Genomic DNA, 24,587 nt, shown 5'->3' on the forward strand with positions numbered 1-24,587 from the left:
GAAGGGCATGGGGAGCTCAGAAAGTAGAACTGAGTCCCAGTATTTGGGACACAGGTGATTCCTACCACAGGGCAAAGCTTCTGTCCTCATTACTTCCCTTCTGAAGTGGTACTTCTAAAGAATGAGGCAGAAGTCATAACGCAGATGTTGGTTTGAAGGCAGAGAGCAAACTGGATATGTCAGAAACTTTAATTCCATGAGACTGGAAAAATGTCTCATTCTTTATATCTCAAAGAATAAATTTCACAATAGGCAAAAGAAGATAAAAAAAGTGAAAAAGGGAAAGCAATCTTACTTAGAAAATTTCAGGAAACCAATCAACTGATTGAAAGATTGTAGCATTGCAGGCTGTGTTCTACACTTGTGGACCCCACCCACTGCTGAGGCCCTAAGACATGTCTATTGTTCCTTTAAAAACAGCAAAATAATCTTGTTTTCATTGTGAATTTTTATACATTTAAGCATATAATCAATATATAATATTGAGCAAAATTTCTGGCATACAATCCAAACTGTTCTCAGAGGTAGAATATGTATGTTGATGCTTTTAACAAGATAGAAAAAGAGTGATTGCACTTGTGGAATGTCACAGTGCTGGAAGAAGCCACCAGTCTGATGAAGAGATACTCGGGAAGACTTCGATTAACAGATGCAAAATGAATGATCAGCAGATCTAGAAAAATCACACGGACTTTGGAGAATAATGTAAAGGGAAGGAACAACAACTTAAAAATAAATTAGAGATGAAAATTGTGAAATTATGAAGATTCTTGCTCCCCTCCAAGAGTCTGTGCCTCTTGAGTTTCAAGTTCCCTTGGCAGAAGTCAGGGTCCATAGGTAGAGACCATTGCATAGGATGTTAAATTTCTTCAGTACGTTGATTGGTTTTCCTGAATTTTTTCTTTCACCTTTTTTTTTTTTAAACCTTCTTAAAGTATAGTTTTAGGGGCAGAGTGAGGAGGTGCGAAGGGAAATCTAGATGATTCTTTAGTTTAAGTCTTTTTGAATGTTGAAAAGTTTTATCGATGCTTTTTATGACTTGCTCACTCACTCCTTAAAATGTCCTAAAGGTAATGGATGTTTAAGGTGGTAGTTAGCCTGGAAAACCTAAGGCCCAACTGAGCTCTTAAGATTCTCTTAATAAGAGATAGGCTCTTAATATTCTTTTAATAAAAGCATTAACTATGTAATCCACTCTTAGGTCTATAAAAATTTCCTGGGTGCATGGTAATCTTATCGTAGGATAAGTCTACATTTCTGTGCTTCTAATTAGAGTAGGTTATTTTAGATTTCACTTGATTAGGTTAGACTTCTAATTAAAATAGCTGATTTTAGTTGTCGGTTTGTTTACATTACTTCATATTTGGTATTGCATATACGAAGCAGTCCAAGGCAGCCTCTTTTCCTCTATCAGGTCTACAAAAATGGCAACAATATTCCCTTCCCCAGGAAATACTAGGGAGGGCCAGAAGCTTCACCAGAGGTAGTCTTTTGTTGCAGAGGAGGTCAGGAATGAACTCTGGAAGCCATATTCCTGTCTCTTTAAACAGATAGATATATGTACACTTACTGTTATACAAGCAGAGAAATCAGGAGCTCTTATCTTTTTTTCCTCTATGAATAATATAGTGCATTGGACTTGGTGGTTCTTAATACTTATTGAATATCTGTGGAATAAACTAATGCCAAAGTGAACGATGAATTTGATTTTGTTCTGCTGCTCTACAGTATAATGCTCAAAACGATCTGAAAAAGCAAGGAGAAATCCTTTATATCCCGCAGTAGTTTTTTGGTCTCATTGTTGGTATCCTCCGTTTAAGTGACCAAGAAACTCTTGTTATGAGCTCCCAAATGGTCTTAGATAGAATTTCTGATGTGTACTATAGAATGGACCAGTAACGAAATGACACACTTTGGAATTTTTATGTGACAGGTTATATTGAAATGGGTCAATAGAAACTCATGAAATTGCTTTTGCAGAAATCCTCCATGGACAAGATGCAGCAGCTGCAAGTAGCACAACAGGAGGCATTGATGAAACTGGAACAGCTTGAGTAAGTAGAAGACTTACATTGTAGGCAGTTATTAACATTTTGAATTATAAATGTGTGTGTTCTGAGTGCTTCTTAATACTGAGTAGAGCAATTCAGATTTTTTTTTTTCTAAAGAAAAAGGTTCTTTTCTTTTGACTTTTACTATGTAATCTCTTTGGTCACTTTTCGAGGTGTGCTTCATGTCACATTACTTAGCCCAAGGCAGAGAGCAAACTTGATATGTCAGAAACTTTAATTCCATGAGATTGCCCTCCTAAATTATTTCTGCATGTATATTTCTTAACTCAATTTCTGACCAATTGATCCCAATTATATGTTTTTTTTTATTTATACCTATAATACTGGTTCATAAGTCACATAGGAGAAAGAAAACCACTCTGGAGTTGTGAGTTGTAGACTTTCTATGTGAGATTCAAAACCAGAAGATGAGCGTTTTTCTTTGTTTCTTGGTGTTTTAGTTATCATCTATTTTAGGAAAGACTTTATCTGTCTTACTTCTGGTCATAATCACCTTCAGGGGTCTGTAGGGGGTCAATGGGACAGTAAGAGGGCTCAAAAAAACCTGCCCCTGTACTGTGTGTTCACCTCCGGAGGTAACTGGGATAGAGTCAGATTGGGCTGCCGTAGTCTAGGAGGAACATGAGTTCTGATCAGCTCTTTATTTTGGTGAAGTGGTGAAGCATAAAAGTCTAACTCTTTTCTGCCTGTATTCCTCCTAATTTTTTTTCTGATTTCCATCCAACTTCTTAGATTGTGGTCATAGCCACAGACCATGGCAGGGGTGGGGAATCTGTGGCCTCGAGTCCACGTGTTGCCCTCGAGGTCCTTGAGTGCAGCCCTCTGCCTGAATCTGAACTTCACCGAACAAATCGCCTTCATAAAAGGATTTGTTCTGTAAAACTTGAACAGAGTCAAAAAGCTGCACCCAAGGACCTAGAAAGTCTCATGTGGCCTTGAAGGTGCAGGTTCCCCACCCCTGGACTAGGACCTTTTAAATAGAACTTAGGTTTTCCTATCCTGCTTGTATGTGTCCTTCTGAAATTCTGTTTTCTTCTGTGCATTTTAAAAAATGTTTCAATAATCCTTTCTTTGGCAATACTATGACCAACTCGCCTTTCCCCCTCAGATGTCCTGTACCCAACTCCAAATACATGTACACACAGGCAGATAATATATTTATAACCCTAAACCCTAACCCTAACCTTAAAGCAGTCAATTAAAACAAATCCACACATTTACCATGTCTCAGCCCATCACATTCTGTGCCTTGAGTTCGTCACTCGTTAGGAGGTAGGTAGGTCCTTTGAAATCGTTGTTAGTTGTTACATTAGAGTTCTTAAATCTTTCAAGGTGGTTGTTACTAAGTTAATTGTTTTCCTGGGTCTGTTCTCATCCCTTTTCATCAGTTAAATAAAAAGGCCTTTCCAGATTTTTCTAAAACTGTTCCTTTCATCTTTTCTTTCTGCATGCTAACATCTTGTTATAGTCATGTACCATAACAATCTTGTTATTTGCCATTTGCCAATCAGTGGACATCCTCCTATTTCCAGTTTGTTGCCACTCTTGTCAGTATTTTTGGACATGGGTCCTTTTCCCTTTTCTTTGATCTCTTTGGACCATAGGCCTAGTAGTTTATTGACTTTTGGGACAGTTTCAAACTGTTTCTGGAATAGCTGGATGAATTTCTAGCCCCACTAACAGTTTGCCTGCTTTCCCACAACACCTTCAACAATTCTGATGGGGTTGACAGGGAGTTGAATCCTGTCTTCACAATTTAGATGGTATTTTGAACTTTTCACTCTCACACTCCTCCCATGTTTAAGCTGTTGCCAAGGGCTAGAGATTTTATCTTTGTGACATTTCTCAAATATGTTTCCTCTCTTCTCTGATATTGTGAACCCATCTGTGTAGGCCCTTACCACCTTGCAGTTGGACTGGTGCAGTAACCTATGGGTGGGTCTGCCTGCCTCAAATCTCTCCCCTTAATCTACCCTCCATTTGGACGCTAATGTGCAGGTCCCACCACATCATTCTTCCTCCTTCCCACCTCACTGACTCAATAAACTCTAGTGACTCCCAATTACCTCCAGCACCAAGTACAAAATCTTCTTTGACACTGAAAGTCCTGCAACCCTAAACCTAGTGTCAATTCCCCCCCTTTCCCCTTCCATTCTCCACTGGTGTTGAATCTTTGTCTTAATACTCTTTCCCCCCCTATTTTTCTTTCTTTTTTAAAATTTACTTTTAGTTTTCAACAGACAGTTCCACAAGAATTTGAGTTCCAAATTTTCTCCCCATCTCTCCCCTCTGCCCATCCCAAGTGATCATGCATTCTGATCACCCCTTTACCCAATCTGCCCTTCTATCACACCAATATCTTCTCTTATCCCCATCCCCTCTATCTTTTTGTAGGACAGGATAGATTTCTACACCACATTGACTGTATATCTTCCCAGCTGCATGTAAGAACAATTTTTAACATTCATTTTTAAAACAGAGTTCCACCTACTCTCCCTCCCTCCCCACCCATCCCCACTGAGAAGGCAAGCAGTTCAGTTTGTTATACATGTGTAGTTATGCAACTTCCATAAGTCATACTGTGGAAGACTACCTACAATTCCCCCCCCAATCTATCCTGCCCCCATCTGTTCTGTTCTCTCTTTTGACCCTATCCCACCTCAAAAGTATGTACTTCTAATTACTCCTTCCTCCCATTTGCTCTCCCTTCTCTTATCCCCCTTACCCCCTACTTTCCTGTAGTGTAAGATAGATTTTCATACTCAATTGAGTGTGCTTGTTATTCCCTCCTTAAGCCAAATGTGAATGAGAGTAAGGTTCACTCTTTCCCTCTCACCTCTCCTTTTCCTCCTCATTGAAAAAGCTTTTTCTTGCGGCTTTTATGTGAGATAATTTACTCCTTTCTATTTCTCCCTTTCTCCTCCCAATATATTCCTCTCTTACCCATTAATTTTATTTTTTTTAGGTATCATCCCTACCTGTTAAATTCACCCTTAGCCTTCTGTCTAAATGTATATAATCCTTCCAACTACCCAAATGCTGAGAAAAGTCTAAAGAGTTATATGATTTTTCCATGTAGGAATGTAAATAGTTCAACTTTAGTAAATCCCTTATGATTTCTCTTTCCTGTTTACTTTTTCATGCTTCTCTTGATTCTTGTGTTTGAAAGTCAAATTTTCTATTCAGCTCTGGTCTTCTCATCAAGAATGCTTGAAAGTCCTCTATTTCATTGAATGACCATTTCCCCCCTGAAGTGTTATAATCAGTTTTGCTGGGTAGGTGATTCTTGGATTTAATCCTAGTTCCTTCGACTTTTGGAATATCATTCCAAGCCCTTCGATCCCTTAATGTAGAAGCTGCTAGATCTTGTGTGATGCTGACTGTATTTCCACAATACTCGAGTTGCTTCTTTCTGGCTGCTTGCAATATTTTCTCCTTGGGCTAGGAGCTCTGTTATTTGCCTACAATATTCCTAGGAGTTTTCTTTTGGGGATCTCTTTCAAGAGGTGATCAATGGATTCTTTAAATATTTATTTTACCCTCCAGTTCTAGAATATAAGAACAGTTGTCCTTTAATTTTTTGAAAGATGATGTCTAGGCTCTCTTTTTGATCTTGGCTTTCAGGTAGTCCCATCATTTTTAAATTGTCTCTCCTGGATCTATTTTTCCAGGTCATTTGTTTTACTATGAGATATTTCACATTGCTATTTTTTTTCATTCCTTTGGTTTTGTTTTACAATTTCTTGCTTTTTCATAAAGTCATTATTTTCCATCTGCTCCATTGTAATCTTTAAGGAATTATTTTCTTCAGTGAACTTTTGGACCTCCTTTTCCATCTGGCCAATTCTGCTTTTTAGGCCATTCTCCTCTTTGGCTTTTTGGCTCCCTTTTGTCATTTGGGTTAGTCTATTTTTTAAAGTGTTGTTTTCTTCAGCATTTTTTTGGGGGGGGGGGTCTCCTTTAGCAAGTAGTTGACTCGTTTTTCATGATTTCGTTGCATCAGTCTCATTTCTCTTCCCAATGTTTGCTCTACTTCTCTTACTTGATTATCAAAATCCTTTTTGAGCTCTTCCATGGCCTAAGACCAATTCATATTTTTCTTGGAGACTTCGGATGGAAGGGCTTTGACTTTGTTATCTTCTGTTTGCATGTTTTGGTCTTTCTTGTCAACAAAGTAAGACTCTGTAGTCTGATTATTTTTCTGTTTTTTTTTCTCATTTCCCCAGGCATTTACTTGACTTTTTAACTCTTTATCAAGGTAATTCTCTGCTTCCAGTGAGGGTGAAGGGTGTACTTGATCTCCCCACAATCTGTGGGTCAGAGCTCTAGAAACAGTGGCTGCAGCTGCCCCTGATGTTGCTGTGGCTCCTGTGAGTTCCTCCACACTCTCCCCCCTCTGCTGTCTTGGGGCTGAGACTGGACCACTCTACTCTCTCTCACACAGGTCCCACAGATTTTTTCCACTGACCTTCCAATTTGCCCTCAACATTTTGGGACTGTGAAGTCTAGAAGCTGCCACAGATGGGAAAGATTCAATTGCCTCAAGACCTAGCTCAGGTCCCTTCTGTGCTGGCATGGCCTACACTGGACTGCGCTCTGCTCCCAGTGTGGCATGACAGACTTTGCAGTGACATTGCAGTCTGTCTTGGGCTGGGTATTTGCTTCACTCCTTCAGCTTCACTGCTGCAGCTCCAGAATTTTAGAGTCATTTTTTACAGGTATGTATTTGACTGGGCTTGGTGAGAGCACTCTAGAATGTCGGTGCAGTTACTCTGCCATTATGAGTCTGGCCCTGAGCATTTTTTTCATATGAAAAAAAATAGCTTTGATTTCTTCATCTGAAAACTGCCTGTTCATATCCTTTGAGCATTTATCAGTTGTGGAATAACTTGTATTCTCATAAGTTTGATAACTTCCACTTGCCCCATTCTAAGTTTTAAGGAATGATTTTCTTGGAGTTTTGTATCTCCTTTTCATTTGGCCAATTTTAATTTTTAAGGCATTCTTCTCTTCAGTGAATTTTTGTGCCTTTTTGATGAAGCTGTTGACTGTCTTATTCTAACTAACTCCAAAGTGATACAAACTTATAAATTGTAAGACAACTGGGAAAGGTAAAGCTCCAAATGAATCGATGTTTGGAAAATATGTTACAGGTAAGAAAAAATGGTGTTTCAGATGTTTGGAACAAGAAAGTAAATGTGGTAATTGATAGGAAAAGGTTCAGAAAAGCTAAAATGAGCAACTTTGATTACAAAAATGTAAAAAAGATTTGTGTAAACAAGTGCTGTTAAGAAGAGTTAACTGAAACAAAATCTTTGCCACAAGTTTCACAGATAAAAGACCAAGATTTCTAGGGAATTAATTTTCAAAGGAAGAACTCCAAGCCATCAGCCACCATAAAGGGGGAAAATGCTTCAAATCTAGAAGAATTAGATAGGGAAATGAAATCAATTCTGAGGGTTTTATCTCACAACCTTTAAATTGGCAAGGATGGCAAGAACACCAAAGAGGGTAATGGGACCATCATTGATGAGGGGCCTATGAATTGGGCTTGCCACTGTGGGAAACCATTTGGAATAATGCCCCAAAATTCATTTAACTTAAATTGAAAATTTTAAAAATGAAATTTTAAAAGTCACAGGACTACTGTGAGTCAACTAGCGTTTATTAAATTCTTGCTGTGCGCTACACATTGCTCAGCATTGGGGATACAGAGAAAGGTAAAAAAAAAATGGTTCCTGCTTTTAAGAAGCTCAGTCTAATGGAAGAGACAGTGTGGAAAGAACTATGTTCCAACAAGGCAGATAAAGGATAAGGTGGAGGTAGTTAGCAAAGAGAAGGCCTGAGCATTAAGGAGAATGAAGAAAGCCTCCTCAGAGACGAAGTGAGAAGAGGGTTCCAGGCCTTGGGGAGAGCCATTAAAATATACATTTGGGAGATGAAGGGTCTTGTGCAAGGAACAACCAGGAGACCCCTGTTCTTGGATCACAGAGGATATAAAGTGATCAAGAAAGTGTGAGAAGACTGGAAAGGTAGGAGTGAATCAGTTTGTAAAGGCCTCCGGATACCAAATAGAGGATGTTATATTTGATTCTGGCACTTGACATAGAGAGTCCTTACTGTGGCCCAGAAATCCCACTGCAAGCTTGTACTCCAGGGAGGTCAAAGACAAAAAGCAGAGTCCCATAAACACCAAAATATTTAAAGCAATACTCTTTGTGAAGGCAAAGAAGCAACATAAGATACCTGTTGATAAAGGAATGGCTAAAGAAATTGTTGACTCTAGATATCAGGGAATATGATTGTTCCGTAAGAAACAGTGAGATGCACCATGGCTTCATCTGTTGATGAGCTCTATCTTCCTGGGGCTCCTCTCTGATGCTCTGGGGACCCTTGTCCAGTGCCCAGGCAGGGTGCATCTCCAAACCATTGTTTGCAAAGGCCTGATCTGCCTTGATAGAGGAAGCTCCTCATCTAGCCGCCTCTTTCCCAGTGAAGTCACAGATCTAGTTCAAACAAAATACCTTTTCTTCTATTTTTTTATAGACTTAAAATGATTGCTATATGGTGGGATGGCCATTCCTTAGGCTCTGAAAGGCAAAAGTGGGTGCTCTCATGGCCTGATTTCTCTTTCCTTCTTCCTAGCTCTGTCCCAGTTGAAGAGCAAGCTGAATGCAAGCAACTCTTAGAGGACATCCATGAGCTGCAGCAAACACTGAACGGATTTCATCAAAAAACAGTAGGACCCTGTTCTTCAAACCCTTTGTGCTGTGGAGCTTTGCTTGTTTTCACCTGCTCAAATCAAGTTTGGCTATCATGGCCCTGGAATGTGGAACCTGGGGCTCCACCTCTAGTTTCCCTGATCATTTCAAAAGAGGAAATTAGTCAGATATAGAAGTAATCTACCCTGCAGATTTCGAAGAAGGAGGGTGTCTCCAAAATCCAATCCAGAAAGTCAAGGAACCTCCCAAATCATCAGACAAACTTAGGCAGATGACATTATCAAGTATGACATTAAAAATGGTATTTTGGCCTGGAGTTAGTGATTTGGGCCACATGACTTCCACATTCTGGACCTTAGTTTCCTCATAGGGTAAAATGGGTGAAAAAAATGTAATTCCTGTCAAGTGAATAGGTTAAAGTTCCTAACTGGTTTTTTTGTGTTGTGGACTCCTTTGGCATTCTGTGGAAGCCTAAAAACTTGTCAGAAGATTTTTTTTTGATGTGTAAAATAAAAAGGGAATCAATTAAGTTGAAGTAATAGTTAGCAAGTTACTTTTTAAAAAACAAGTTCATAGACTCGAGGTCAAGATGGTCTATAAGGTCTCTTTCAGGTTCAGTGTTTTATGACTGTGCTCTCCTGTCCTAACAGAACAGTGGTAACCTTCACAGATGGAGTATAGACCAGGAACCAAAGAGAAAGGATTTGCTAGTGTTTCCTTAACCCTCTCAAGGATGAGGGTGCCCTGGTTATGGAAGCTGCTAGTAATTCTTTAGACAAAAATAGCCATGAAGTAGAAGAGGGCATTTTATTATATGTTTATTTTTACATATAAAATACATTATAAAAATATATTTTATTATAATATTTGATTTTGATTTTATGGAAGATTTTCAAGAATACATACCTTCCTTTGTTCTCATACTATGCTCACCAAGCAACTGTTCATTTCTTCTGTCATCTAATTTCCTGAAATGACTTACCTGCTAAGAGATAGCGAATGCCCTGTTCACATGACCAGTAATGGTGGTAGGGCCAGGTCTACCCTCCACCCTGAATTTGTGAATTAGGGTTCTGATATGTTGGTACAACATAGGAATTTAGTTAACATGAGCCTGTATCCCACAGCCTGATCATCCTTGGGTCACCTGGTAAATGTATAATCATTGTGTTTATAATGATTCTACCATTCATGTGCTGATACTATTTTGAGTGCTATTAAAACTATGTCCTGATATTCAGTGATAGATTTTGTTTCTGGGTTATTAAACAATTCTTGATTACTGTTTCCTTACCTAGGTAACAATACAAGAAGAAATTTCCCAGAAGAAGTTAAACCTTTCTAAGACTACTAAATATCTGGTAAACATCTTCATTAATTTTCATTTAACTAGACTTGCCACCTTGAGCCTGGGAAGTCAGAGGAACAATGGAGCTGTGTGGGTGGTCAGGGTGAAATGGAGCTTTCATTGGACAACAAACATTTCCTTATCTGAGGAATACAGTTATGTCCACAAGGATTTCTTGTTTGAGTTGAAACATTAAAACAAAATCTCTTGTCCATAAAGTGACAACAGTCTTGGTATTATGAAAAGCATTCGAATGGAACTTAGGAGTTTTGAGTTCTACTCTTTACACTGCCACTGTGTGACCTCGGGGAAGTCATCTGTGTCTGGGCTTCAAACTATTCATCTCTAAGATGAAAGTTACTCTGCAAGCATTGATTAAGCTCTTACTGTGTGCCAGGCACTCTGCTCAGTCCTGGGAACACAAAGGCAAAGTCCCCACCCTGTTCTGAAGGGGAGAGAACCAGTTATGTGGTGGAGAAGAGCCACCTAACTTGGATGCTCTCAAGTGGAAGTTCTTGGCTGAGTCCTGTGATCAGAGGAGGAAGCTCTGGGGCAGGGGTCCAAGATGAAGAGGTCTCTAGGGCATGATGGTGAAATCTACACAGCTGTAGCCTGATGGGAAATGGAGAGAGTTGGCAAACAAAGCGGAGAGGAGAAGATGAAAGTCAAAAGTTCGGTTACATTAAATCAAAAGGCTTTTCCATAAATTAAATTGGTACACCTAGGATACTGAGGGGAAAGAAATTTAAATCGAATTTTTATTGATAACATTCTGCTTTTATATCACCTAAAATTCTCCTAGTGTCCCACTCCCTTATGTTTCCCAGACTGCCATTCCACATAACATAATTTTTCAAGAAAAAAAGGAGGAAGAAGAAAAAAAATCAGAAAAACCAATCACTACATCAAAAAAAGTCTTTAAATATATACAGTGGTCCACATCTGTGGACCTCCCACCTCTCCAGAGCAATTGAGGAAGACATCTTGTCACATTTTCTCTTTGGGGCCCACACATTTTCATTGTAATTCTGCAACGTTCTCCTTTGGTTTTGTGGTTTGCTCTTTCCATGTACCTTGTTGTGGTCATTATGTGTGTTGTTTAAAATTTATTTTTAGCATTCATTTAAAAAAATTGAGTTCCAAACTCTTTTCCTCCCAACCCCCCAGCCCTAATACATGTTAAATTTTAAACATTTTTTTTAAAAGTTTTGAATTCCAAATTGACTCCCTCCCTCTTTTCTCTCTGAGATGGTAAGCAGTCTGATACAGATTATGCATGTATGATCATGTAAAACACTTCCATATTAGTCATTTGTACAAGAAGACTCAAATTTTAAAAAAGAAGAAAAAGTAAAAAATAGCCTGCTCCAGTCTGTACTCAGACAGTATCAGTTCTTTCTCTGGATGCAGTATACTTCATCATTAGGTAGTCCTTTGGGATTGTCTTGGATCATTGTAATGCTGAGATTCATTAGTCAGTGTTGCTGTTACCCTACACAACATTCTCTTGGTTCTGCTCATACTTCAGTATTTCACCAAAGTCTTTCCATGTTTTTCTAAAATCAACTAGCTCATCGTTTCGTGTAGCTCAATAGTATTCCATCGCAATGGTATACCACAACTTGTTCAGCCATTCCATAATTGATGGGCATCCCCTTGATTTCCAGTTCTTAGCCTCCACAAAAAGAGCTGCTTATAAATATTTTTGTACAAATAAGCCCTTTCTTTTCCCTTTTCCCCCCTTTCAAAAATTTCTTTGGCATAGAGACCTTGCAGTGGTATTGGTGCATCAAAGGGTATGCACAGCTTTATGGCATAGTTGCAAATTGCTCTCCAGAATGGTTGGTCAGTTCACAACACCAACAGGGCGTTAATGTGTCAGTTTTGCCACATACCCTCCAACGTTATCATTTTCCTTTTTTGGCATATCAATCAATCTGATGAGTGTGAGTTGGCACCTCAGAGTGGTTTTAATTTGCAATTCTGTAATCAATGATTTAGAACATTTTTTTTATATGGCATTGATTTTTTTTTTTTTGTTTTAAAATCTGCCTGTTCGTATCTTTTGACCATTTATCGATTGGGAAATGATTTTTATTTTTATAAATTTCTCTGTTTTCCATGTAGTTGAGTAATTATGCCTTTTTCAGAGATACTGTAAATTCTTTCTCCCAGTTTTCTGCTTCCCTATAATTTTGGTTGCTTTTATGTAATAAAATTTTGTATAAGAAAAATTATCTTTACATTTTGTAATGTAATTTTATTTAATTGATTTATTATCTTACTTTACTTTTGTAATGCTCTGTATATTTCCTTTGGTCCTAAATCCTTCCCTTATCCATAGATCTGATAGGTAAAGTATTCCACAGACTCTTAATTTGCTTATGGTATCACCCTTTATGTGTAAATCATGTCTCCTTTTTGACCTTTTTTTTCAGAATATGATATGAGATGTTGGTCTATATCAAGTTTCTGCCATACTATTTTCCAGTTTTTTTAGTGGTTTTCATCAAATAATCAGTTTTTGTTCCAAAAGCTTGAATCTTTGGATTTATCATATGTTAGATTACTATGGTCTTTTAATGTAATATGTACTTAACGTACTCATTGATCCACCATTCTCTTTCTTGGCCAATACCAGATTGTTTCAATAATGACCTATTTTAAGGGAAGTACCCAAGGTCACACATTGACTGAGTGGCAGGTTGTGGCCACAGCTCAGATTTGCAGCCTCAGGCCCAGTCCGGGTTTCTTTGCTTCATGGTTAAAGGAAGTTTGGGTTTTGTGTTACCACACTGATCATCCATTGATTTGGTTTAACCATCTTGAGCTTCATTATTGTGGGGAAAGAACCCCGCTCTCCCAGATTGATTGTCTAATCCAAAGTTTTAATATTCTTTTTTCAACAGAATGAATTAAAATTGTCACTAGTTACTTTGGAAGAAGAACAGGAGAGTTTGAAAAAAAAAATTGTGGACTCTCCAGAGAAATTAAAGAACGATATTGAGAAAATGAAAGAGACAGCGCAGAAACTCAAAACTGCAAAGGTGAGTAATTTAGAGAAAGCAGTTTTATTATTTTTTAATAGTATTTTTCCACAATTACATATCAAGACAATTTTAGCATTAATTTTTATACTACTTAGAGTAAGTCTACCGGTTTTTTTAATACTTTTTTCCAAATCATTTATTTCCTTTTTTAGAAATTAATTTATTTAAATTTAAATATTTCATTCCACAATAAGAAAAGGAAAAGAAACAAACTTAAATGCTAAAACTTAAATCTAAAATAAGAAAAGAAACAAGTATTGCTATTTGTACAGCAGAATGTAAGAGAAGATTCAAAATATATAGCAATAAATTTCCTTTTCTAGAAAGTCTATATAATAAATACTACACATTGCATTCAGAGCTTTCCATCTTATTTTTTTCTTGAGTTTTCTTTTCTTCTCTGAGGTATAATTTTTACTTTCTTCTTCTCCTCCCCAATCTCATTCCTCCCTCAAGAAGGCTACAATTAAACCCATACATACATGCACCCCCACCACACCCACATATACACATTATATATATATACACAGATGCCTATACACAGATATATGTGTGTGTGTGTATGTATCTATATGTATCACTTATACACACATATACACACACATACATATATAAGCTTACATACATATACTTAGATATCTATAATCATCCTCATATATAGACATACATTCATACGTATCTATGTAAGACTGTACTATGAGAAGATGAAGATTTACTGGCTAGATTTCTGCCTTCCTGTATTTACTTTATTGAACAATGTTTTATTCAATTAGACCCTTAAAATTCTTCATAGCATTAATCCTCAGATTTGCTGCCATGATTGGTGTTACATCTTGTTCTGGTGCTGCACTGAGGTGGTAGGGTGGGGAGTGGCTAATGCTTCTGGAAGCCATAGGAGTCTGACAGCTTGCCTGATGCTGAGCCAGGGTCCTAGTGCTGGTGTCTGACATATTCCAAGGCCAGTGGAGTGTTTCTATATTTCCCCAACACGTGGTGATCTGACCACTGTTTGCTCATGGCTGTGCTGACACATGTGATGGGGACCCCGAATTGGCCTGTTTGTTTAAGCATTGGTAGGGTTGGCATCTACCTGGTTTTCCAGGGCTACCTTGAAGCATGCACACGGAGGTCCTGGTGTTGGTGTTTGCCTGCCCCACCAGACTGGGCCTCAGGATCTATTGCTGGTTTGTGGGGGTGGGACTTCCTGCTGGCTTAATGGGATGCTTCCTGTCTTGGACTACTCACCCTTTTTACCTGAATGAGACAGATCTTTCTTTCAATCTTCCAAGTGTCTTGGGCTCAAAGACGGTTTCACTCTGTCTTTTTGCTGGTCCTGCTTTTGTAGGATTTCTTTGGGGCCACTATTTTAGGGTTGTCTGGAGGTTGAAAATGAGTTAGGGTGATTTACTGCTTACTCCACCATCTTGGTTCCCAGAAGTCTCCCTCTGATTTACTTCTTTCTGAATATTTTCCCCTGTGTTGGTCCCTAAAAGAGTTTATGGGCCTCTTTCACTGAATCATAGATTTAATCCTGGAAAGAATCATGGAAGCCATGACACCGAACCTCTGCCTCATTCAGGGGGGATGACCCAGGTGCCCCCATGTCATCATTTCTCTGTTTCTCTCCAGTTTGTCTCTATTGAAAGAAGCAAAGGAAACCAAGTCAGTCAGTTGTTCTACTTAACTTTTCTAGTTAAATTTTATTGGGATAAATGTGAAATCTATTGTCAAAAGTAAGGTGGAAGATTATTGGTGAATTCGTTTATTAAGGCTATTTTTACTCCCAGAGCTATGTTATAGAAATCAATAGAAAGGTTTAATGTAGGTCTTACAGTTGCTCTACAATTAATCAAGGACAGTTTTAGTATTAATGCCAAAAATAAAACATTTGTGTCATCACCAGGATTAGAATATTTATTTGGAAATATTGTGAGTTCATTTGTATTAAAGAGTGCCAAGAACATTTTGGCAATTAAGGATAACAGTGTGCATTGAGACTATGATAGTCCTCTGTTACTGAGAAACTGAATTGTTCCATAGAGTTCTTCATTCTCTGTTAAGTACGGAGATTATTGAGGAGCAAGCAAACTGACAATACTACTATTTATATAAAGAAGATAATTGAGTTGTGATTTCTATCTAGTATTTTTTCTTTTTAGCTTGAGATGACTGAGAAATATGAAGCCTATCGAGATGTGAATGAGGCTGTGTCTACATTCCAGACGGAGCTACAATTATATCAAAAGAAAATGCAAGAACTTGCAGAGAGCTCAGACAAAGAAATGAGGATCTCAAAAGAGGTTTGTGTTATCTAATGCTAACATCTGCACCTCAGCAGTCCTTCACCGCTTCCTGTGTGGAGGTAAATCCTGGTGCTCCAAGACTCTGCTGAATTCAGGCTCTAGTATTTTCCATCAGACTTTTAAGTAGGATCCCCCAAATCGTCTATTTTCATTCAGGTTGAACTCAAAACATGGACGTAGTTTCATCTCATCTCAAAGATGAAACAATAGGCACTTACATTGATTGTTATTAAGATTTTCCTAATAATCTCGGTGGCAGTAGGGGTATCTGTTTTTTTTCCCCCTGTTGGTTTAGCATCTACCCCGGATACTGAATATCGTGAGGTATTATCCCTCGAAACTCTCAAAATTGAGTTACTTCCAAAATGGACCTCCTTTGTGCACACTTCACCCCCCATAGGACATTAGAGACTGGAGTAATAGCATCCAAATGTGGCAGCAAATGAATGGTATGAAGTGTGGAGAGCCATGATTTCCTAAAAGATCGATGCTTTTTTGTATTTTTCTGTGTAAATGAAAATGCTCTCTTTTGTATTTCAAGTTCAGAACTTTTTTTAGGAGTCATGCCTACTGTTTAAACTGTAATACTCAGATACAGTGATATCAGTGACACTGCCCCCCCCTCCCCCATGCCTTACAGGTAAAAGGCACACAGGAAAAATGGTAAAAATGGTAAAAGTATAATAAAATTGTCCATTTAAGGCTCATACAACTGTCTGGACACCATCTGTTGCCACCATCGGGTCTAGGTTTGGCATCAGAGCAGTTTCCAGCCAACCAGCTTCTTCAGTTCAGACAGTTGTAGGGCTCCTTTTCTCTGCCAAAAAAACCTTTTACAAAATTGGTCTTAGCACAATTTTAAATTTGCTTTGCCCATAAACAAGTTGATTAGTGAGATTTAGCTCAAACCTTAGTATTAGAAAATCAAATTGGGAACATTTTAGATCAGAGAATTTACAATGCACGCCTAGTATCATGTTGATATATCTAAGAAACTCAGATACAACCCGAAAATTTCAAGCCAATTTTTGTACTTGATAATGTTCATTCCCCCATTAGGAGGATGAGACTGTGCTAAGGAACTAATAACAGAAGACTGTTGTAAGAAGATAGATTCTAATGAATTCTCTCATATTAACTACAATTGTAAATAAGTTGTTTATAACAAAGCGTTTTCAATTTCTAGCCACTTTCAAATAAATAATCCCTAGTGAAAGTGGATATGTCTTTAAGTGGATGTGTCTTTAAGGCATTTACAAGGTAGACTCCAAGCCATTTTTCATTTCAGATAGTTAATAGTGCTGCTATTCTTTTCACTTAACACAGAATTCAAAAAGAATATTCAGGGTCCAAAAAGAAGTTTCCTTTCAAATGGTAAAGTCTCATTAATCACAGTAGGACTGGACACAATTGTTGTCAATACTATCAAATTATTGCAGTAGATTAGCTCATAAAATTTAGACCACCTTCTAAAAATCACACAAAAATTTTTACTTAAACATTTCTTTCTAAAAGTATTGCTTTCTAAGAAACAGTTTAAAATTTACCCTGATATAAAAAGATAATCAGTCACCTTTTGTGAATTAAATTAGTTGGAAACTTCCAAACTGATAGTTGTCTCTTATTTAACCCTTAAAGTAAATCTTTAAAATTGGAATTTATCAAAACTAAAGTGGCATAAAATACCTTGAAGTATCGTCAATAAATCCCAAATTAAAATGAATTCCTAATTCCTAATCACCACAAATAGATTCCTAATTGCTGCCACCACATGACCCCCAGACCCCATCATCAGAGAGTGTTTTAAATGATAGCCGAATAATTTTGGACAAAACTTTCTTATGTTTATAATTTCTTAATTACAGCCCTTCCTTCAGAATATCACACGGTCGGCAAGGCTCATAAAATGACCTACGTTTCCAAACCCTTTTTTATTTTTTTCTTTACAGTACAATTAATTTTCTGACATCCACATTATAAGAGAAATTGCTTTCTAACAGTATCAGATACAACAGCTTATCAGATTTCACAATATAGGACAATTTAGAAACATAATACTATAAACAATATTATGTATTTGGAGATTGAAATAAAACCTATTGCCAGTCAGATGGCCTCATTTCAAATGAGTTCATTTCCAAATGACCTTACATAGAAAATCATCTCATCTCCAGTCTATACCGATCACATCAAAAAACCCATATGAGGTTACCAAGCATGAGGCAATCATGTCTAATTAAAGAAATAACAATACAGTGTTTGCCCTCTACTGGGCTCTGGGTTAAGCATTTGACAATCATGTGATCCTCACAACCATTCTGAGAGGTGGGGGCTACTATTATCCCATTACAGAGTAGTAAACTAGCTTGACGTCACACAGCTAACATTTTTCTTAATGTCAAATAGTGAGTGTCTTTTATATGAGGTTCTGACTTACCACAGTTATCCTGATAGGAGAACACACTCAGACTGCATTCTGATTTCCTGCAGGACAGATTTCAGACCAGATCAAATAAAATCCAGAAGTATAATCACTGATGGTAACATTTAAATCTCCAACCCTAACACAGTTCACTTCATTTATTACTACATCAGTCTCCTTGCTTGGTTCTCTTACCTGTTCAGTCTTACTCCTACTGCTTTCATCATGTTCCTTACCTTTTGAGAAACCTATCATGGTGCCCTGTTAACTATCTAATCCAGACAGTGTTTTCTCACCTCTCAAGGTTTATTTAATCTTGCATTAATATTGTATTTAATTGTTCCAGGGTACAAGAAAGAGGAACAAAAACTTCACCTTCCTAAACCCTCATTGGTTTGTTTGATTCTAAATACTTTCTCTTTCACAGAACCAGTCCCTGGAGGACCAGATTGAAAGTGCTCAGACCGAATTAAAGAAACTGAAGACCGAGGAAGCCTCATTGAAAAGACAAGCTGTTGTGGAGAAAGAGAAGCTTGCCAAAATCCAGCTAGAGATAAATAAGAAAGATGAGGATTTCAAACAATATAAATGCCTAGTACTAGAGTATGAATTTAAACTATTTTCTACTGCATGACACAATATTCAAATTGATCAGTATTTTATCAGTTGGGATCTTTTGAAAGAAATCATTGCTTTCATAATTAGTCAAAAACATAAACTTAAGTAAATATGAAGTTCACGAACACCCTCACCTTTAGAAAAAAAGACAATTCCATTCCTTTTATGTAATTTTTTAAAGGAGAGTCTTCCGTTTGTGGTTTAGGACCCATTCTGAAACTTTTTCCTAATCGACAACATTAATATTCTCAAATTTCTAGAAGGCTGTTAATGTTGATGCGTTCTAGAAAGAAATGCCTTGATCGTCTGTCTTGGCCATAGAAGTGAAAACATCCTGAGCTGTTAGTTGTTGTATCCATGGTTCTTAAAGCATGTCCCTTCTAGCTTCTGTGCCAGATTGTAGTATTTGTATTTATAATATGAAAATTTCTACACTTTGTTTCTGCTGAGAATTAATCATTTACTTGGTATTTTAATTTTAAAATTGGCATTTAATCAAATGAAATCTCTTTCTATTAATTCTAATGATGTGTATTTGACCCTGGAAAGTAGGAGGAGGTAATTTGTAATGTTTTGGAACCACCAATATTTTGTTTTTTTTTTTTTATTTTTTTTTAATTTTTATTATTTTTTTATTTTTTTAATGTTTAACAATCACTGCCATACAATTGCGATTTTATCCCTCCCCATCCACCCCCCACTACCTCCCTCCCTCCCCACGACTGCATACAATTCTGTATAGATTCTACATATACTTTCCTATTGAGTATATTTTCACTATAGTCATGCTATGTAGTCAGACTAAGATAAATGAAAGAATCCGTATAACAAATCAGAACATGATACACAAACAGATACACATACACAAACATGATCTGCTACATTATGTGAGTGACTTCCATATTTCTCTCTCTGAGTGTGGAAGGTATTTTGCCTTGAGGTCCACCATTGGGATTTTTTTTTTCAGAAGTTCTTGTGTTATTACAAAAATCTAAGTCTACCAGAAAAAACTCTCACACACTGTGGTTGTTGCTGTGCATAAAGTTCTCCTGGTTCTGCTCCTTTCACTCAGCATCAGGTCATATAAGTCCTTCCAGGCCTCTCTGAAGTCTTCTTGTTCCTCATTTCTTATGGCACAATAGTACTCCATTGCATTCATATACCATAATTTATTCAGCCATTCCCCAATTGATGGACATCCCCCTGACTTCCAGTTTTTGGCAACTACATAGAGTGCTGCTATAAATATTTTTGTACATGTGGGACCCTTTCCCATTTTTATGATCTCTTGGGGATATAGTCCTAGTAGCGATATTGCTGGGTCAAAGGGTATGCACATTTTTGTAGCCCTTTGGGCATAGAGGAACCACCAATATTTTGAAGAAATACTTTAAGTATAACTATTAAGGAAGATAACTTAGGCTCTCCTAAAGTCACCCTTCACATTCTAACATAAAAATGAAGAGATGAAAGATTCTTCCTGAGCTATCCACTTATGGAAATGTATGCACAAAGTTGCTCTAGAAAATTAAAAAAAAAATTTTTCTTTTGCCAACAAAAGACTAGTAATTATCTTTAATTATCTATATCTTTTTTTTTGTTTTAAAAAAAAACACCGTGTTGTAAAAGTCCATTGACCAGATTTAGAAATGTTTTGGGATAGTGATTTGAATTGTACTGGAGTTTGTCTTTCTGCGGTATATCCTGAGTTTTAAGTACTTACTTCTAGGTGTTAAAACTCACTAATATGAAATGATTCTGGCACTGTTTGGATTTTTTAATTATTTATTTTTTTATCTCGAGTACACTTGTTATCTTGAGTACACTTGTAAGTTTTCTCAAGCAAAGGTTTTTACTTGATAGGAATAAGGAGAAATACTTTCGAGTATCTTGCATTTCCATTCAAAATTTGTTTTTGTCTGTTTGGACATTTGCTCAAAGAGCAGCCATCAGATTCCACTGTCTTGATTTTTCCTGTAGGGAATGTAAGAAACTTCAGAAGAAGAGAGGAACCGTTTGTGAACAGGTGACAGTAATTAAATGTAAGACTCAAAAAGTCAGACGTGAAATACAGCAGCTCCAAGATGTCACTGAAAGTGAGAAGCTAAAGTTCCAGGTGAGGAGAGCTCTGACCTGTAGATGCACTGTAACTGCCAAGTAAAGGAACGACTGTTCAGGGAACCTTGGTGTGTTCTTGGTGGTGTTTCCTGCAAACATTTGGTCATCAAATTGTAAGCATGACCAGCAGACAGAATCTCTTCAAAATACTTGGTTCTCACGGTTGCTGTTAGCTGTTATTAAAACTATGTTCATTTCTTAGAAATTAAGGCTTGATTAAGGCTACTGTCTTTTAAAAAAGACTCTGAATTAACGTTCTGATAAAAAAGGATCTGACAAATGCTAGGTGATGCTGTAGTGAAGGGCATTCGTTAATCATCTGCTAAATGCTACGAATCGGCCCAGTGCTAGAGACGATGACAAAGCACAAGACTTCAGTGCCTGTGCTCAGACTGAAACAGCTCCTGCCCTCAAGGAGATGACATTCTTCCAGGGAAATCACATACAAGCTCACACGTACACAACACACACATACAGGATGTCTGGAATGGACAAGCTAGGGAGGCAGGACTGGAGCTGAGAGATTCTCTTTGGCTGAGGTAAAGAGGGAATGTGTAGCAGGCATAGGGGCAGCACAAGGGAGGCCAAGGCCCCGTGGAGAAGGGAGGTAGGTGGGTGAAAAGTCAAATGTGGATGTAAATACCTGCTCTTTAAGGTATAGTGGAATCCACTGGCACCATTAATATATCTGGAAAAGTTGTGCTAATGGTGGGGAATAGAAAGAAAATAAGTACTTCTGGATCCCCTATTGTGTGCTTTCCAACATGCTAAATGCTCCTCACAACAGCCCTGGGAGGTGCGTATTGTTATAATCTCTGTTGTGCGGTGAGAGAACCTGAGGCAGACAGAAGTTACTTGACTTGCCCAGAGTCACTTTGTCTGAGGTTGAATTTTAAGGCCTCTACCACCTACCATCTTTGTGACTTCCCAGACCATAACTCAGTTTCCTGGCCATTGCTTCTCCAGATGTAATATCCCCACCATCAGAACATAAACTCCTTTGCGCTAAAAACTAACTTGTTTTTACACTTGTATTTTCAATCCTTAGCACTGAGTTTGGCATGTTAAGCATTTAATCAATGCTTTTCATTGATTCATTCACCGTAGAGGACAAGAAGAGGTGTGAGGTCTACTGAAGTTGGAAAGCTAGGCTGGGGCAAGGGTTTGAATTAAAGTGATGAGATTAGTAAGCCTTTTTGGGGTAGTATACAGAACTCTTGATTGTGGAAGACCTTTAATGCTAGGCTGAGAAGGTTGAATTTTGTTCTGTAACCAAAGGGATTGACTTAAAGGTTTGTCAGCAGGAGAGTGACATGGGCAGAGGTTTCCCTTAATATTTATTTTTTCCATGTGGAAGATGGATGGGAATGAGAAGAGCCTGAAATCATTGACAGGGGGCTGTTAAAGTTGTCCAGATGAGAGGGATGAGTATCTGACCTGGGCAGATGGCTGGGGGAGTGGAAATAAAGATGTTCTGCAAGTTGATTTAGCAGCATAAGGGAACTGATTGGATCTGGGTGGGAGAAGGGATGTAAAAATGGAGATGAGAGAAGTATAGATGATTGAGGTGATCACTTGGTGGTCAGGGAAAAGAAGCAGACACCAGCACAGGGACTTGGGTGCAGCCAGCAGTTTGTTTTGTTCATAGGAGTGATGTCACAGCATGTACATGGACCTCTTCCTCCTGGCATCAGAGGATGCCAGAGTGATGGCCAGACTTCCAGCAAGATCCCAGCTTCCATGAAGCTAGGACATGGACTATGAAAAGAAGGGATTGAGAATGGGGAAGAGCTTAACAACAGTATGATGGGAAGAGAAGGGACTGGGTGACCTGGAGTGCTATAAATAAGGTCACCAGCAAAGGGAGTTTGCCACCCTGAAGTCCAAGGATTTATTAGAGAGTATAAAATCATAGGAGTGAAATTGAAGCAGCCTCACCAGCCGTATAGCCCAAGCTCCTTGTCTGACAGATGAAATTGAGGCCCAAGAATGGGAAGTGCCTTCCCCAGATTATACAGGTTGTAAGTGCCCTGTGGGCCATGCTTCTCGAGCTTGGGCTCTTTGCCCTGGAGTGATGGAAGATTGCTGATTTGGTCTTTGCTTTCTGAGGCCCACATAGAGGTGGAACAGAGCCAGACTTAGGGACTCTGGCTCCCCAGGAACTGGAACAATTGACCAAGTGACTAGGTTGTGATCTGGGTCAATAGAGCCTATACATACTTAGACCACCAATTTAATGAAATACTGAGGTAAGCTCTAGTTTATTCAAAATAAAACTCATGGCCTCTCATTTTTCCTTCTAGGAAATCTTCCTCACCTTGAAAGGTGCTGTGAAGAAATACCATGAAACTATGGAAAAGGCAGCAGAGGAGGGCAAAGCTAGAATTAATGAAAAAGTCGCTGAGTTGAAGAAAGAGTTAAAGGCACTCGATTCTGTCATTTAGACTGCGTTAAATTGCCTTGTTTTTTGTTGATTCAGAATGTAAACGAACAGATGAAGGTTCAGTTTTGAGAGAGGGACTAACTCAGTGAGACTGTCTGAGTGTTATGATGGTAGACTGGGGCTCTCTGGATGGAAATTAAAATGTTTTGACACAGAATGATCTGCTTAAATAACATGCTTTACTACTCCTTTTAAAGAAATCACTTGTCAATAAAGTAATTTTCCTCAGAATTCATGTCTGGACTCTGGTCACTTGTCAGGAGGAGTGAGGAGATCCAGAAAAGCAGGAGCTTTAGAGGTGTTTTTGTTTTTTGGAGGAGGAGCTGCTTTGCAGTTCGACTCTTCTAACTGTGTTTATATTAGGCCCCCTTCCATCCATGATGTCACTGGACCCTCACATGAACTGTGGGAGCTTAGTGCTGTTACCATCACTGTTTTAGAGAAAACATGCTCAGAGATTTTGCTGACTTGCTCAGTCATCCAGCAGAAGGCTGACTTCCAATCCATGTCCTCATGCCCAACACTGCTGGGCCCCAGGAAGTCTGCTGCACCCTATGTGCCTGACCAATAGTTTAGTTTTCCTTTGTTACCAAAGACACCAGTGGGGTTAACAGCTCTTTCTTTCATGCTTACACCAAGTGTTAGTGAAACATGCAGGTCCTAACCAAGTTTGGTATTTGGAACTTTGACCTGGGAAGAAGGGAACTCCTCCTTGACCCCTGGTCTTACCTATAAACTGCTGGAACATCTAGATGTTATGTGGTCTGTGAAGTTGGAGTTGTGAAATTGAGGATGTTTTTCACTCAGAATCGATCTGAAAACTACTCTTTTTCACTTTACATCTGTTCTGAGTTTATTTAATCCAAACTTAAGTGGGATTTGGAGGATTCACCACAGCAAAGATACGTAAAGCAGCCTCCAGCGATTTTTTTTTGTGTGTGTCTAGTCAGCCAACTGCTGTGGGTAGAGCCAATTTCATGTCCAACTGACATTTCAAGTAATTAATCTGTTTTATCACAAAGCAAAGAAAATTGAAATTTGTACCTAGCAGGGTTGAGTTCATGTATCTGATTAGAGCTTAACAAGATGTTTCTATGCTTCCTATTTTGTATAGCACCAAGGGAAGTTTTATGTTGAATTCCATTTTCAGACCACCATGGATTCCAATTAAGTCAGCTTTTTCACTTTGATTAAAATACACTTCTTGAGGTGCAGAACCAAGATGGTGGAGTAAAGGCAGGATCTGAGTTTTCCCAAATTCCTCTACCAACAAGTTTAAAATAATGCCTTAAGACAAATTCTGTAAAACAGAATTGGGGTGAAAAATTTTTCCAGCCTAAGACAACTTAGAGGGTTAGCAAGAAAGATGTGTGTCTGATGTGAGTGACCAGCAGCCCAGCAGCCAGTCTGGTTACAAGGAGATTGTAGGGGACCTTTGGCTGACACTAGGTGCATTATAGGAGCACTAGGGTTGGTTAGATTGGGTTAAAT

The 24,587-nt window shown here is 38.2% G+C and overlaps 1 protein-coding gene across 9 annotated transcripts in view; it reads left to right on the forward strand.

The window, feature by feature from the left end:
• The window catches only part of LOC140516228 (kinetochore protein Nuf2-like), a 276,512-nt gene extending 253,185 nt beyond the window's left edge, over positions 1-23,327 (forward strand). For all 9 annotated transcript variants that reach the window (XM_072627275.1, XM_072627277.1, XM_072627279.1 and 6 more), the window contains 8 exons: positions 1,981-2,054; positions 8,718-8,811; positions 10,093-10,155; positions 13,052-13,189; positions 15,352-15,492; positions 18,345-18,520; positions 20,516-20,651; positions 22,957-23,327. In XM_072627275.1, the coding sequence (XP_072483376.1) occupies positions 1,981-2,054; positions 8,718-8,811; positions 10,093-10,155; positions 13,052-13,189; positions 15,352-15,492; positions 18,345-18,520; positions 20,516-20,651; positions 22,957-23,097 (963 nt within the window). In that variant the 3' untranslated portion in view covers positions 23,098-23,327. The remainder of the gene's footprint in view (positions 1-1,980; positions 2,055-8,717; positions 8,812-10,092; positions 10,156-13,051; positions 13,190-15,351; positions 15,493-18,344; positions 18,521-20,515; positions 20,652-22,956) is intronic.
• The last annotated feature ends 1,260 nt before the right edge of the window (positions 23,328-24,587 follow it).

The sequence above is a fragment of the Notamacropus eugenii genome, chromosome X (assembly GCF_028372415.1).
Source record: "Notamacropus eugenii isolate mMacEug1 chromosome X, mMacEug1.pri_v2, whole genome shotgun sequence".
NCBI lineage: Eukaryota > Metazoa > Chordata > Mammalia > Diprotodontia > Macropodidae > Notamacropus > Notamacropus eugenii.